The following is a 17,349-nucleotide window of genomic DNA, read 5'->3' as shown; positions in this document are numbered from 1 at the left end:
CTCTCAGCACTGACCCCACAGTTATGACCCCCTAAGCCCGCCCCAAAAATAGCAGAGCAACCCCAAGAGGTGCACAGGCGCCTAAAACAGGGGGGTGAGCGAAAGAGTGCTCATAGTGCAAACATATTCATTTCACACGAATGACATCCCAATTCACCCAATCAAACCCACATCGTTGACCCTTGAACCCACCTCCCCCCACCCCCATTCAAAACTATGGCAATGTCCTAATCCCCCAGCCACCCCCCCCCCCAATGAGCCCCAGATTTCCCCACTCACCAGAGGTGGGTTTCAGGCGCCGTGAGGCCACTTTCAGGTGCTTGGTTCGGCCAAGGTCTTCCCCCAGGAGGTAATACCAGCCGGTCACTTCCTACAACACACACAAATCGCAAGCTACAGTCAGCACTGCACTGGCACAGAGAACGCAAAAGCTGTGTGTGTCTGCCTGGGAGAGAGTGGGAGAGGCAGAGGGAGAGAGAGAGAGAGGTAGAGACAGAGAGAGAGAGAGTCAGAGAGAGAGAGAGAGAACTGCACCCTATCATGTATGTGGGAGTGAGAGTGACAGAGTGAAAGTGTCTCTCACGAGCTCGACGTTGGTTATTAAATATCTCTGCTACTGTCTCAAGATGTTCTTGACCATGGCTGACACCACCCCGAGCACAAGTGCCACACCAAACCCTCCCAGCTTGGATTCTCTGTGATCCCTGCAAACTGACAGTTCATCTGTCTCCAGCAGCTGATGCTCAGCGCTAGCGTGAGCCAGATGGCTGTTTGTTATATAAAGACGTCCAGGCAAAGAGAGGCCAGCCCCCAACCACCACAGGCAAAAAATCCAGAAAGTAAAGGTCCTCCCCATTTTTTTATTCCAATATCCTACAATTGCTATTTATTAGCACAATTGCTCAGCCAGGAGGTAGAACTAATTAGCAAAATCATCTGGCTGAGTTCATGGGTGGAAGAAACACAAAGTGGGACTTTTACTTTCTGAGCCCTGGATTTTCACCACTGCTAACCACTGATCCTGCTGCACGGTTTCAACCTGTGCAGACTCTGAGAGAAACTGCCACACTGTACACCGATAAACAAGCCTCAGAATATCTGTCAATCACATGAGGTATGCACATAACTTGAATTGGTGTAGGAAGCTACACCTTATCGATATTGATGCAAAACAGGAAGACATATCCTAAATCCATACTTTGCTTTGATAAAAAAACTATTAATGCTGCAATACTAAAATAAAGAGCAAAACAGAAGAAAAATCTGAACAAAATCAGTGATTCACAAAAGAGCAAATCAATGTAAAGAAACTCCCTATTTGGAAAGCCAACATTGAAAAATAATGAATGTTCGTTAAATTACAAATCATTTTCAAAGCAGCAATGGACCGTAAAAAAAGTCTGTGAATTTTACAGAAAAAACAGTCTGTAAAATAGCAAAGGTACAAAATTGTAAACAGCTAAAATGTAAATAACTGGATTATCTGTGGTGAAACACAATAATATATTTAATATTTGTCAAATATACAGCCTGCTACTGTGTGCTTATGAAACTGTTACAGTTATTTACATGGTAAATTTCTGGCAACCCAGTATTTTCCATTAAATTAACTTTTATTTTTATTTTATTTTTTATTTTTTACAGTGTAGAAAATAGAACATGCAGCCTACATTCGATCCTACAGTCTTTTCCCTCTTAATCTCTGCTTGCTCTGGCTTTAGGCCTAAAGTGGACACAGTAGCGGACACTCTGAAGAGGGACGGGAGTGTACAGCTCTACATTCCCTCAACATTGAGTCTACAAGTAGTTTACAAGTAGTATATTTACTTGGTTCCCCAGACAACCAGAGAGGAAATGCGCACGCACACACGCACACACACCTCTGTGAAATAGACCTTAATGGACAGTGAGGTGAAGGACCTCACAAACCCATGCCTCACCCCTACCCAAGCTCCACCTGAATTGACACTCACCTTTGCTGCAGTGATGAGAGAGCGCACCCCAAAACTCATGCAGCCCAGAAACTCACTCTGTCTGCAAAGACACACAGAGAGATGCATTTTGGGAAAAGCAGACACTTTCTTCTCCACAGACGTATAGAACAGCAAACATACAAAGAAAATTAACCTAAAAGAAAATTCAGTAGACAGCTTTGTAAAACAATTTGTGAACAGCAATTCTTTCAATAAGCACTGGCATCAACAATTTCACTGAAACTAAACCACTAGATACAATAGAACGAGCTACTCCATTGTCTACTTCTTTATTGATGTTTATAACTTCAAAAGGGTTTAACAAAGTTGACAACCAAACAACATTTTATGAGTTCTGTTAGCTGAACAAGTGGGCATTCTGTAGAGAGAAACCATTTCAAGGTCAATTTTACACCAATATTTTTCCACACATAATTTTTAATGTACGAAACAGCTTGCCAGGTCACGCAGTATAAGCCGAGAGCACCTCAGCGTGTTCAAGGCCCGACTGGACACGGCGTTAGATACGCCCTGCGATACAGCGAGCCGGGCATAATGGCCTGCTCTGGCTATAAATCATTCTTATGTCCCGAAGAACAATAACACTTGTGAAAGGCTCAATTACTAAGCAATAAACTCCAGCTATCAGGTTCACCACTTCCCCCCCTTCAGGAAAAGCTGGTTGGCTGGAGACACAAATGTAACTACAGCAGTGGCAAGGCTGGGAGGCTCACAGAATGCTGAATATTATCCAGTGTGCAGATGAAAAGTTTCGAGCTCATCCACTCCCCCCGTCCCTCCCACCCCAACTCCCGTTTCCCTCACTCCTGAAAAATCAATCTCAAGTGTCAGCTTTAAAATCAATTATCGAACCCTGCCAAGCACATCATATTATAAATTGAGCGCTTTCCGAGAATAGCCTGCAAGACTAAAGGTGTGACAAAGTTGCCGGGGGAAACGCAGGGGAAGCTCTTGGATGGACACACCGCTCGTTCATTCTTCTGTGGTGCATTGACATTACTGTCATACTGAAAACCTTCCCCCAGGTGTCAATTATCGAAGTACCAATAGACTGCTCCCAGACGTTACCACTAAATGTATAAATTCTATCAGAGGTTAAATAAAAACTCATTTACACTCCCATCCACATCTCAGAAGGTCACTCGCACCCCCCCCTCCAAATCCTCTAAGATGTTGGCCCGGCCACAGACATTTTACAAGCATCTTTAGAGACAATAATTCGGATTTTCTGCATGTTAGGGTGCTTTTAAATTCCAGAGTGTGATTAATTAATCGCAAAATGGGAGGACTTCTTGCCTTCCTGCCTGCCTGATTCCTTATCCCACTTTCTGTGAGAATTAATAGGAAGAAGAATGTGGGGAGAGAAAAAACGTGCAATTCTGAGGAACTGAAGTCAAATTCAATTAAACATGAATTTCCTCACATTTTTAGTTGCATTCCGCATCTAGATTTTGCATTCTTGAATGCAAATTCTGCATTCTCCATTCACTGTCCTGTGAATTGTCCCATTGTTTTGCGTTCAATATTGCATCCAGCATTCTGTACTGTCCATTACCATCACGCAGTCTATATTCCACATTCGAACTTTGGTATTCTGCTTTCTGTGCACAGTTCTGCATTCCATATTCTTCTTCTCTATTCTACACTCAGTATTACAGTCTCAGCATTCATTCAGCAGACACAGTTGTCCAGAGCAACTTACAGGATTTTGTGTTCCGTGCTGTCCTTTCTATTTCCCATGCAATGAATTCTGCTTTCTCCATCTGGCAATAAATCTGCTTTTACACTGATCTGCATTTTGGCTCCTTCTGTAACTTGCCATCGCCTCTACATAAAACTTTTATTAATTCTTTGCAATACTTCTTACTCAAAAGAATGACAGAAATATGTCATCTTTATTAGTTCAAATCCTTTGGCATTTCTGTGGTAATGCCTTTGAAGACAGCTGAAATGTCAATGGCTTTTAAATGAGCTAATAAAGATGTATTTTCTCCCCAAGTGACAATCGCACTTTTATATAGGTGATTTAATTTAATTTCTCATGTTCACCTTGAGTGCTGCCTGGGGAACAGCGTTTTCTAAAGCCCTTTTTCCTGGAACATCTCGGAAAGTTACTTTCTAACTTAAACCCCTTTTTAGCAAGGCTAAAATGGCAATACCAGCAGGCAAAGCACACAATGAGAGATTCACAGTGAGTTATAAACAGGTTTTCTAAAGGACCTGTCAGAGGGCCAGTGATATACAGGAGACGGATGTGTTAGACACACAGGCATCGCAAATAAATACAAATCTAGCCTTGCAGCACTTGGGGAGGGACACGTGCACACACACACACACACACACACACACGTATGCACGCAGTCCCTGGTTGTGTGAACTAAGTTAATCTTGGATGAATGATCAAAGTTCAAATGGTGGCAAGTGTGCCATTACTATATTATTATTCATCTGATCATCTGACATCTTTATTCACTATTCCTTTTACTGTTCCGCACTGACACATTATCACACTGCATTATTCACAGGGAGGGATTTTACTGTACTAATTCAGTTTAAGGGTGTGACATCCAGCTGCTAAGCCAGTTCCACCAAAATTACCTTGACGTTCGGCTGCGATTCCACACAGTGACCAGCAGTCTCTTCTGATGGTCGTCAGTACCAACAGCACTGAAAACAACAGAGGCACAAAGTGTGAACACGTTTCTGGATTCATCACATCAGGCACATGCGATTCATCACATCACCCAAGGCCCTGCAGGCTCCCGGCCTCTAATCATACACAGTCCGCCAATCAAACAGCAGGCAGCCAATCACGCTGGCAGGAAAGCAGGCGGGCAGGTGGACAGACTGTCAGGAGGACAGACAGAAGTTGGGACTGCCCCAGAGCTCTTTGTGAAACATTTCCTTCATATCATCAAATGGCAAAACCAAATAATAAACAGTGCTTTCATTTTTTTATTCTATCCATTTTTTTTCCTCCTGTGTGTACTCCCGGTAAATAAAACTGGCAATACCTGTCCCCGTGCCATCTCAGCATGGGCCACTCCCCCACGTGTGTCAACCGGGAGCTTCCAACCCCAGGCAAAGCAAGACACCACAGCAGGGATCTATTCAGTCCTTTGTGTGTGTGTGTGTGTGTGTGTGTGTATCTGCTGTGGTATGCACATCAATGGAGAAACGTTCAGTAAAAATGATTATGATAACTCACAACACAAATGTTTCATGGAAGACTGGACTCTTGCAGTCTGGAACGGTCTTCGTTTTCTGACGGTTCTTGTTCTCGCTGTCTGGGATGATAACCATCTGACAGGAGAGCCGAGGGAACACAACAGATTTGGTGTAATGAGACATAAAATAACAGGAAGGCAGGAGCAGTGCTTAATTCTTGAATTCTCAATCTCTGACATCATAATGAACCCATCTGACTGCAACATTGGAGATTCTCCAAAACCAACCAGATGGTCAGGTCCATAACCTGTTATATGTACAGTATGACCACTTTATTTTCTTTTGTATGTATGCCGAGTACAATAACTTTTGGGGTTACAAGTTCCTTTGGGGAGCTAAAGCTCTGTCTCATGTTATCTTCAAAACTGAATTAAACTGTTAAATTTGGGGTTAAAGCAGAAACTCCAGAGCTTGTTGTAAAAACAGCATCTAGGACACTATGATGTACCAAGGTATCAAAGGCTGGGTTAGTGTTGGCTTAAAGTGGGAATGACTAATCACTAATTAATATGAGCTAAAATATGGATGCTACTGTAATTACAGAGGCGGTGAACCAAGCCGTGTGAACAGTGTAATATGACAATACCTTGTGGTCGTGCCACAAACCAAATGTCTTGTAATTTTTTATTTTCTTTCTTTGGATAACAGTGTGCTTAGCATCAGTTAATCACACAGAGAGAAGATTGCTTTCAGAACCCACCCCCAGCTGGCTGATGATATCACTAGTGGAGAGGTCACAGATCCTCCTGACCCCTGTGGGGCTAAAACGTAGGATTACAGCCTCGCATTCCACGAAAATTAACCAAATCCCATCATCCTTCTGGGCTGTAGCACTCTCCCAACCACAATGCTCTCAAGTAAGAGTGTTTTTGGGCAAAAGGGTGTTCAACGATTTATAATTGTCCTGCTTTGAAAGGGTTCAGGCTGGAGCTGTTGTTTTAAGCTCCTTCTCAGAATTTTTAAGATGTACTGTAGTATGTAATCTGAAAGTTAACTCTTGTAGCACACACACCTGTATAAACATAAGTCTTGTTCTGATATTACTACTTGAGGGCTTTGTTCCCCAACAGATTGGTGATGGTATTTTTAAAGGCTGTCAAAACTACCATTTCTATTCCATTGGTGTGTTCCAAAAGGTGGGACACTAAAGACTAAATCAGTGGCTAATTCTGTTGCATGTGTGGATAATTCTCATTGAAACTGGTCCATTTTAATCACTCTGACTGAGGGAAATGATGCAATTTGCATCTATACATAACCACGTCCACAGGGATGGCATGTCATGATCTAGTTACAGTACGGCACAATTAAAGGTTTTAGAATTCCATGAACAGAAAGAATACTGCCCAATAACCAACCCTGAATACATTTCGAAACAAACCTTGACGTAGGAGTCACACGTTCTGTACTGCTTTCCCATAAGTCCCCTGGCCTCCATGACTGTGAATGAAGATTAAAATTTAAAATGCAGTCCAACGCTTCCCACCTTAAAACACACAAAGCAAGTAAACATATTCTTCATCGAAAACTGACAGACATGGAGTGAAAGCACAAGGGTAGTCCCTGTTAATCTCTCATCAACTCATTCAACACTTCATCACAAGCAAACAGATTCACATCTCAGAATCACCATTCATTACAAAATGGGAACTCCCTGCTAGAGTTTCCTCTCAGTTTGTAATCATCACTGCAACAGTGCTTCAGTCAATTTCCTTAGGTGTGATCACAGCAAAGATGCCTTATTTAAAATGGCCACCAAACAATACTCCTACTGACTGATGAATGAGATTTGAATACATGCTGTATTGCTCACAATACTTACTGTGCATGATGAGGAGTTCATTCTCAGGTGTGATGGACAGTTTAAGTTGGCCTGCAGACAAGGAATCAGCAGAATAATTGTATTAATTATATTTCATATCCTAGACACTGGAACTTCTGTACACCCTTTCTATAGAGGTCTTCTCTTCCTTTTTTTATAGGCCTCCATGTTAATAATCATAACATGGAAGCACTAGTACATGAACATTAGCCCTCTTCATTAAATTCCCTGATCAACCATAGGCTGAAGTGTCTGATGCAAAAATAATAAGCCTGTGCTGTAAGTCTTGTCACATTATACCCCATTTTCATAGTGACACCTTGACAGAATTAGCGTACTCACTGCGGACAACTATCAAGGTTTCCATTCAACTATAATACATGAGTGTTCACCATGTTTTAATGGGTTTTTCCCAATCATAAAAATGTAGTATGTGGGCCTAAATGTTTCAGTTGGACATTGGCCCATTCAGTTAGCATCCTAAAAGAAATGACCTTCCCTAGGTCCCGCCATTATCACTGTATGAGGGGTGCCATTCTGTGTCAGTTTCCTTCTTCACATTTCTGTGCATAGAACAGATTGCAATCCTAAATCCCAACAACTCAGTGGTCTCTGCTTATGGCACTGTGGCAGACAAGACCAGCGCTCAAAATACTTTCTTTACGCCAAGACTTTCCTCCGTATCCGGGGGCAACGAAGACTGCTGCGCAACACACTTCCACCTCGTACCGTCGGGGATGCCTGTGTTCTACTTACAGTAGCTTTTGCGGTGTGAGGAAGAGCCTCAGGATTGTTCATGAATTTATGCCTCTTTTTGACAGATGATTACAAGCCTAATTAAGCAGTGAGGAATACAGACGCATACTTCATGACCAAGCAGAAAGTTTCTCTTCCCGCCTCTCAGTCGTACGCGAGAGGAGAATGTGCTGAGCTTGCGAGCACTTTAAAAGAGTGAGGAGAACGCAGGGCTAAAGCTCACACCTTGAGCGTACAAGATTAAAAGCAATCATATATAGCTAGAGACTGTAGTGAGATTTAACCGTTTTAAAGGCAGTCAAAAGTACCATTTCCATTAGGTGTGGATTCACCTTACTTTCAGCACCAAAAGGTGGGTGACTGAAGTTTAGTTGCTAATTATGTATTAAACAATATTACATGAGTGTCAGGACTGTAGTGAGATTGACAGCAAGTTCTACCTGGAGCCCACACGAACGGCAACGCTCGCACACCCTATTCGCAAATATTAATGTTCACGCTCACATGGCCACCTTAAATCAGCCATTTGGTTACAGGGCGCACTGACAGGGTGCGGAACTGCGCACGAAACCCTGCCTCTTATGCAACGAAAGCCGTATGATTCAGCTGGTTGGCTACGAGGTGAAAATGAGCAGCAGCTGGCTGCGTGAGCTCGGAGAGGAGAGACTGCGACCGTCTGTAAATTCCCCAAAGGAATGATGCAACGATTGCTCTGTGCTTCCTTCCTATAGTTTATATATGCAGCCTAAACTTGTCATAACATTAGAAAAGAGAAGATGAAAGGAAAGGAGGGGAGAAGAAATGAGAGATGAGACAGGAAAAGAAAGAAGGGGAGGAGAAAGAAGAGATGAGGGATGGAAACGGAGAAGAGAGGAGAGGCACCATCCGCAAGAGGCACCCTGGTCCCAGAAAAGCTGCTCGAAAAAGGGGCGTGAAAAAGAGATTTTCATGGCGATGAAGCCTGCTCAGCCAAAAGACCAAGAGCTCCCTTTCACCCCGAACATCCGATACACCCAAAGACTGACATCCAATAACAGCGGTTAAAACAGACACGAGCTGAAATGAGGCGATCGGCAGATCGGCAAACTACAACAAAAGAGTCACACAGGCCGTGGTTTGGTGCATCCGTATTAGTCACAATTGCTGTGTGGAAGAACTACAGCAGATTTACACGTATGATAGGACTGTGCCAGTATGTTCCCACATGGACAGTGCCTGTGGTGTCTGTACACACACAGGAAGAGATACAACCGCACTTACATTCAAGCCATAATACTGTTAGATACAGAAGCAGTGACTCACATTCACCAAGTACTAAAAATAAAAACTTTGTGCACAGAAGCAGAGAAAGAGAGAGAAACAGAGGCAGAGCAAGAGCGAGAGCAGAATCACTCTCGCATTTATGTAAACACTGAAACATAAGCTAGTCAGGAAAAGTTCTCCAAAGCAGGACAGCTTGAGGGATGGCAAGAGAGTTAAAACTTTTGAGAGGAGAAAAAAAAAAAAAAAGTCTCTCTCTATCCCTGCATCATTCCCCTGACTGACACAGAACAAAGCACAACCTTTTAAACAGCAGGAGCACCCCGAGACCTTTCAGCTGTTCTGTTCACCCCGTTGCTTCATTAGCCCTTCTTCGCAGCCGCAACAGGAACGCAGCCCTTCCGAAGGTTCGGATTCCATTTTATCCAGGAAAAAAAACACTAAATATAAAACCTGAAATCCGACGTGACACCTGGGGAATAGTAGCGCAAAACTTTTCTGTGATTTTCAGCTCCCAGGTCTGCGTGGATATTGCTGAATCTGTTTTCTTTGATCAGCCTCCTGTTAAACAGGCACCCCTCCTGGACCCAACACCACACGCGTAACCCAGATCTAAAAGTCAGTTATAAGAAGCGCCGTATTTGTTGTACTAGTTCTTGAGCAGAACTGCACATAGTTACTTCTATCTCAGATGCATCTACGACCTGAAGAATAGAACCTCACTGAAAAGAGTAGTTAGTAGTTAACGCAGATAGAGCTCCAGTGAGTGATTGAGGGGGAACATTGATTACACTCTGGCACTGTATCATCTAGAGGCTTTGTCCCTGAGGCTGACACTAGGGGATTGCTGCTGCACCAGTTTCCCAGGGGGCAACTGGCAGCTTATGGGGACGAGTGAAACTGACGCATCACATTTTTCTCCCGCCCCGGTTTTTTCCAGTCCCAAGTTAAAATTGCTACCTGTCCCTCTCAAGTCCCCATAGCGCCAACGAATGGGGAGGAACTAGCGAAGCTGCAGCACTGGCCAACTTAAGCCTACCACATCCCTAGCGGGATGAGGCTAAACGCGCACACTATTGTGGAACCTCAATCAAAGTCATCAGGCTACATTACATTACAGGCATTTAGCAGATGCTCTTATCCAGAGTGACTTACACAACTTGTCATCTTACACAACTTGACTTACTGAAGTCATCAAGGGCTGTAACACTGATTTAATCGATTACAAAAAATAAATCTATTTGAATTTGGGCATGGTGACTAATCACTATCATAATTTAAGATACTAATCATTTCCACAAAACTGATGAAATACTGTAGTACAGCAACAGCAGATAAATTATTTCCCTTCCCGAAACATACTTATTCCTTTGAATGTTTGGGGGGTGGGCAGGAATCTAGTAGAATTTACTTTACAGTGATAGCCAAAAATCGTTTGAGAGAATGGAATGGTTGCGAGCATTGTTCAAATCCTTTGTTGCATTAGACCATTCAAAACTAAATACAAAGCCATTCTTATTTTTTTTTTAAACTGATAGAGTAAACAATTAAAAAATAATTGATTGCTGCAGCCCCGAACTCAGCCAATAGCATAAGCAGGCTTAAAGATATGTTGACCATCCATTCTGAGGCCCGCAACTGACAGTACACTCGATTGAGCCGTTGCAATATATACAGTAGAATTGTGCATTTTTAACACACTGTGTGAACAAGGCAGCTTTAGAGCTCCAGGAGACGGGGAACCCAAAACCATCATTAGCACTGATTTGCACAACACTGCAAGCTCCCTCAGTGAACTGCTCAAGTTCTTCTCTGCTGGGGATGTTAACGGATGAGCTACGAGGTGCACATTAATAACTTTGCAATATTCTCTTGGCACAGAGCCATGTTTAGCGGCATCTTATAAACAACACGATTGAGAAGCAAGATAACTTTACCAAAGCGAGTCGGCCTTGATTTAAGGTACAAACGCAGCGTCCCACAAGGGAGTCAAACCCGCAAGCTCCTGGAAACAAGCCCAGCTTGCTCTTTGCCATACTTTATAGCTGTCAAACTCGGAATTTGCATTTTTATCACTCCCATTTCAATTTGTACTCCTCCCTCGCTCCCAGGAAAGGTCGAGGAGCACCTGTTACCATGGACATAGAAAACATACAGAACACACTCTCCCCAACCCAAATGTGGCCTTTTAATGGTGTTTTGTAAAATTTCAACGTTTGATCAACGTCTCTTTTCCTCCATTGTTTGAGCGAATGGTGTCGGCTCACTTCTCTACTCGTCCACTCCCTTCATCCAGCTTCCCTCGCCTGTTCCAAGCCAGATTTTCTTGCCTGTCCTTCTCGGGGCTCACATCAACAACACACGTTAAAGACCCACACTTGTCATGCCAAAAAAGTCGGTCCTTCAGGGTAGCCGACGTCAGGCGAGAATGTCAGGCATCCCGGCTTTGGGAGACCACACGCAACCACATCCAGAGCAGTCCGCTAACTCTACAAACAAGCCCCTTTGTTTTTGTGTTTTGACGCCAGTTCATTGTTCCCAAGTACGTAGAAAGCCAAGATTCCCCATATACTGTAACAGAGACCAATGGATCTGTGCACCAAAGTCAGTCTACTTTATATCACACATGGGATTAAAGAGGAGCCCCTTCCAGCCCCGAGCGACCCGCTTGGAACTGCTTAAATGAGGAATTCCACGTTAAGAGTGAACAGAAAGTTTGGCCCAGATTCTGAGCAGCAGAGACACATAGGGTCTTGCTTAGGGACGGCATTAAAACACTTCAGTGCCAACTGCATGTGATGGTCACCTGCTACAGGGGTGATCGAGCCAACCGCCACAAATTTATTAAACCAAAAAAACGACTTGCGATTGCTCAAGTCTGGGAAACCCCGATTCAATTTAGACCTCCTCCAATTTCCCCTCACATTCCATCAAATCTTCAAACTGCAAGTTATGGAGCCTGAACTAGCAGTTATGCCGTTACTAACAGACATAAGCTAAATTCCCTCGCTGTGAGATTTAGCTCTTGTTAGCGGTTATGCCCTTTCTCGCACACATGCATAAGGCCAGATCCCCTGATAATGAGCCATGTAGGCTGTACAGGTGGCCATCCTGCTTCTCACATGCATACAAAAGATCAAGTCCCTAAACAGTGAGTCACGTAGCCTGGCATAGCAACTTCAACATAAACATTCATAAGATCAAATTCCCTCAGTGACCAACGCAGCATGTGCTAGCGGCTATGCTATTACTCATAAACATTCATAAAGGTCAAGTCCCCACACAGTCAACCGTGTAGCCTGCCCGTTTCACACAGTCCTCAAGTGTCTGACCCTTTCAACACCGCCCGCCTCCCCTTTTCTTCCTCCCTGAGTAGTGATAGCAGGTAAAGTCTGAAATATTAAAGAGCTAGCCGAGCGACGCGGAAGCGTCTCGCTGCTCTCCCCGCTCGCACGCGCTGAATAATTAAGGCGCAGAGAAGTGAGCGGCCCTAATGAGCTGCTAATGAACGCGGAGGAGAAGCGGTGCCGTCTCAAACAGAACACTCCCTATATTATTCATCAGCCTGGCAGGCAGGATCATCCACAACAATGCACACGGCCCACATCTTCGCCCGATTTTCTCAGACAGTCGTTTGTGTTCAGCACCTCGCCAAGGTGCACAACAGCGTCCCTTGCCCCTGACACTTCCTGGTTACAGCCCAGCATACAGCTTATGTTTTTTTCATATACACTAACAAAAACTGAGCAACTTTTGACATAAAGGACACAGTTAACAAGGGCTGCAACAGAAGTCTTTTTTCGTTGTTTTCGTTAAAAAACAGCATATGCTTTTCACTTTCACACATTTCCTCTTAAATACAGAATCACATGTAAGCAAATGCGCGTTATAGGTGGGAATAGCACATTTAATGTGGGAAGTATTTAGACGCAGAAAAGTGTTGTAACACTGCTGCAGATTTTCTCTTTCCTGCCAGCAAAATCCATAACTCTGCTAAGTGTCTGAAAGAGGCACAAAATAAACACACACGCGCACACACACACACACACACACCCTTAATCCACAGCTACACAGCCCTTAAGTTATCACCTCAGCAGAGGTGTAATGTTAACTCAAGGTGCGCTTACACTCATTCCAAATTAAACACAATGTTTAATGTTTACTTCACTCCGCTTAACCGCTCTGTAATCACACCTGAAAGGAAGGTCTCGGCCCGGGACTGAGAGAGGCCGAGTTTCCCCGCAGACAGCCCGGAGCTCAGAGGCGGGCGCGACAACGGGGTTACGGACGCGCTCGCCAAACTTACCGAAAGTCTGCAGCAGGAAAGAGTCCTGGGCGCTGGCAGGACAGGTGCCCTGAGAGACCCTGCGAATGGCGGGATCGTCCATGAAGCCCCGTCCGCTGCCAAGGGGCAGAACAGAAACTCAATGCTGTCAACAGCAACGCAAGGGCCAGCTGCCCCACGCAACACAGACGGAGAGAGGGAGGGGGAAAGAGCGAGGGAAAGAGATATAAAGAGTGCTAGCGGGGGGGAAAAGAACGAGACGGCTTTGTTCCCGGACTAATCCTCTCTTGCATGATCAAGTGAAGTCGTCCCTTCTGTGACAGAATAAGCGGAGCGGAGACGCAGAAGGAGGGCAGAGGAAAGTGAGAGAAAGTCACGGAGGGAGTTTCCACGGCACAGGCAGTCCGCACAACGCGTTCTTAATTGTTAACCGCCTTTTTGCTTCAAACAGAGGGCAAGGCAGGGCTTATTCCGATTGGTCAGGGGCGGCTTGTTTTGAATGGGGTGGGGGGAGGGGGCGGGGGGGCTGGGGGCGTGTAGCAGTTCCACCTGCTGCTATGGGAAACAATTGAAAGCCCTGCGTCCCCCAGCTTCCTCTGCTAGGCCAGCAGCGCTGCTCCGGGTCACAATAAAAGCACCACGGAAGGATCTGCGCTGCCGGCCTGAGGCAAAACCTGGACCGGAATATGACTCTCGCAGGAACCGTGCTCATTAATGAACATGTCAGGGACTGCATTTGCTGGCTAACGAGTTATACTCTAAGACAGGGCCCTGGTCCTCTACAGTCAAATGGTCTGCTGGCTTTTGTTAGTACTCAGTACTTAAATCAGTCTATTAGAGCAAATTATAGTTTAAAGTGTATTTAGTTTATTTATTGCAGACAATGAAAAAAATGACAAGGTTCCATTTTCTTTAGAAATCTTCAGGTAAATACAAAATGAGAAAATGACTCACATCGTGCTGCAGAGACACTGATTTGGGGCAAGAAGCCAGAACAAATGGTCCTACGTTTCTGTACCACAAAACTCTGCTGAGGTAACGTCCACACGCTTTTGCTCAAACACAAGGAGACCTTTCATGGTAAGGCTCAACAGAATTACTTCAGCTAATGGCCCATAGATAGCCGAGAAGGAGGCAGACGGCTGAGCTCGTTGCACACGTTTTGGTCAGTCTAAAACGGTACGTGGCTATATGCTTTTATCCCTGACAACAAACACAACAGCTAAAAGGTTTAATGCCCGCTTGTGTAATAAGTGTAAATCCTGTATTGCTGAAAGTAGAAGAACCACCTCGAAAAAGTGTGGTATGTCAGTTTAATAGTACCTATGAAACATCCCTGAAAACATTTGTATTGCATTAAGAGTAATACGTTACATGGTGCATAAGTAAGACTGTATTTATACAGACTTCGAGAAACCAATGGTTCAGCATCTGTGACACAGCAGGTTCCACTGTAATGAATTCCGCACCGAGTTTGTCCGTCTGCCAGCTCTCTGTTGCCAATATGTAAACACTTAAAAAAAATGTTTAAATCCCAGGCCTCTGATTGGCCCGCTGCGTTTGTTTCCGTTGGCAGACTCTGACCTTTACAAGTAACTCATTGCTTACGTTTAAGGAAGCAATGCCCGTCGCAGGTCCGAAAACAATCCCGGCGGCTATCAAAGACAGAGATAAGCGCCGCGGTTCACCCGTCCGTTCGGCGAACGGCGAAGACGGCCGCCTTCGCGTGAGGCCAGGGAGGGAGGGAGGAGACGCAGGACATCCGCTCCCCACTCAAAATCTCCTAAGGAAGCGAATGATTGTACGGCAATCAGACATTTCAGCGCGCACTTCACCCCTGATAGAGATCCTCCTTCCTGTCCATTCTCTGTGTTTTCCTTTCTCACGGGGCCCGCGATTGTACTCGTCTCCCTGAGCGGCGTTCAGCAGCGGCGGCCCGCCGGCCACGGGGCGGCCGCGACCGTGGCGCCGTTCGTCCGATTTTCCGCCCTGCCGCGCGAGTTCAGCGGGCGCGGGACGCCAGTCGCTTTCGACAGATCGGCGCTTCGGCGGGGTGAAAAGCCAAGAAATGATTTTGGGCATCAAACAAAAAAAAAGAAGCTCAGCTGTGGTTGGGCAGGGAGACGGTTGTAAAAGGGTTCCGGTTCCAGTGTAGCGCGCGAGGCAACATGGCGCCGCACTGGAACGCCTCTGCTTCTGACCCGATGGAAACGGCCCCTGGCGCTGAGGCGCGTTTCTGCCAGCGTGGCTTCGCACTCTCAAACGGAGCCGGACCGCTCCGTCCGGCACCGCCCCGGTGCGGTCTTCAGCCTCAGCCCCAAAGCCTGACTTGTTTTGTATCAGAACAAATTGACGAGAATCCGGTAGCACAATGGCCCGGCGTAAAACACGCTCTACAAATGACGCGTTTTCAAAGCCTGTTGGGCAGCTTTGGGTAAAATAAGCTCTAAACCGCTGGCTGGTTTCTTTTATTTCAGTGAGTACAATGCCGACTGAACACTATGCTTTCTTGGACAAAGTGTTGTGGCACTCAGGCAAAAAAAAACTATTCATAATATGGGAATGGAAAAAATAGAAATGTTAACCACACACTGCAACCAACATCCGTTCATTTGAGCTCACGAGCAGACAGAACAAAGGCAAAAACGTAACTGCCTAAAATTAGAGACGTTACAGAATTAGACAGAAATGTGATATTATACTTTATAGACACCAGAACTAAACTATACTCCAATAAATGGGTTTTATGTCCACACTGCTAATGACAGCCACTTTCTCACAGGGAAAGTGCCAATGTACTGATTCAGAGCTGACCATTTACAGAGCAGGGCAAGCCTTTGAAAAGCTAATGCTTGATTTTTCTTTATTCAGTTATATCCGTGGAAGGTGACACCTTTAATTAGCGAGCCCCTAACTTTTGCAAAGTGCAGGATTTCAGGAAATTGATACCAATTCACGGAAACTACTTAATGTCTATCATCTTATTAATCCATACATGGCTCTGGACGAAAGGTGTTATCCTGTGCAGCAATTCTACATAATAAGAGCTCATTCACCAGACATCAGAGCGAGGCATTCCCACATAAGATGCTCTGTAACGTCACTGCAGAAGGCCAATCAGTGTTGTTTAATATTACACGCCACATAAAAACAATATTGCAGGAAAGGAATTCAGTCAGGAAATGTTACTACCACACATGGATAGCATTCAAGCAACACTGGAATGCTGTAGACAGAGAAGATGAGAGAAACACTGGAGGCTCTGTACAGGCAACTCTTCAACATCTATGACATAGCAGGGAGGAGGATCAAGGGGAATGTAAAGGCTTGATGCATGCACACACACACTCACACGCACACAAACACACATACAGACACACACACACTCACACACGCACACAAACACAAGTACAAACACACACACACACGCACACACGCACACACACACACAAACAAGTACAAACACACACACACACACACACGCACACAAACACACACACTCACACATGCACACAAACACATGTACAAACACACACACACACTCACGCACACAAACACACACATTTACACACACACACACACTTATACACACGCACACAAACACACATGCACACTCACACATGCACAAACACAAACACACACGCACACACGTACACAAACACACATACAGACACACACACACGCACACATGCACACGCACACACACACACACAGACGCACACACACACACACACACACGCATGTGTATGTGTAGGTGTATGTGTATGTGCACGTGTGTGAGAAAATGGCCATGTTATATTCAGCCAATTGGTTAATCAATTCAGTGGCATTGTGATTGCAACACATGACACTGCAGGACTCTGGACTCACATCTGAGTTGCAGTAATGTACCCCGCCCACCCCACTCCCCCCCCAAAGCCTCTTTTCCTTTCTTGGACAAAACACTATGATTGACAGGCCCAGTCTCCTGTGAGCCACCGATTTACATGAGCCCTTTTAAGCCA

General features: G+C 44.9%; 1 protein-coding gene across 2 annotated transcripts in view; it reads right to left on the bottom strand.

The window, feature by feature from the left end:
* The window catches only part of LOC135265185 (regulator of G-protein signaling 3-like), a 126,642-nt gene that overhangs the window by 101,414 nt on the left and 7,879 nt on the right, over positions 1–17,349 (bottom strand). The window contains exons 1-7 of one of the 2 annotated variants that reach the window (XM_064354569.1): positions 13,367–13,710; positions 7,045–7,095; positions 6,604–6,662; positions 5,203–5,297; positions 4,593–4,661; positions 1,974–2,034; positions 280–370 (exon numbers count right to left, since the gene is read on the bottom strand). In XM_064354569.1, coding sequence (XP_064210639.1) covers positions 280–370; positions 1,974–2,034; positions 4,593–4,661; positions 5,203–5,297; positions 6,604–6,662; positions 7,045–7,095; positions 13,367–13,448 — 508 coding nt within the window. In that variant the 5' untranslated portion in view covers positions 13,449–13,710. Of the gene's footprint in view, positions 1–279; positions 371–1,973; positions 2,035–4,592; positions 4,662–5,202; positions 5,298–6,603; positions 6,663–7,044; positions 7,096–13,366; positions 13,711–17,349 lie in introns of those variants that run through there. The other variant, XM_064354568.1, reaches the window with a different exon arrangement.

Source organism: Anguilla rostrata, chromosome 10 (assembly GCF_018555375.3).
Source record: "Anguilla rostrata isolate EN2019 chromosome 10, ASM1855537v3, whole genome shotgun sequence".
Classification (NCBI taxonomy): Eukaryota; Metazoa; Chordata; class Actinopteri; order Anguilliformes; family Anguillidae; genus Anguilla; species Anguilla rostrata.
Note: the sequence above shows the minus strand (reverse complement) of the source record. Positions and strands in the feature narration are given on the sequence as shown.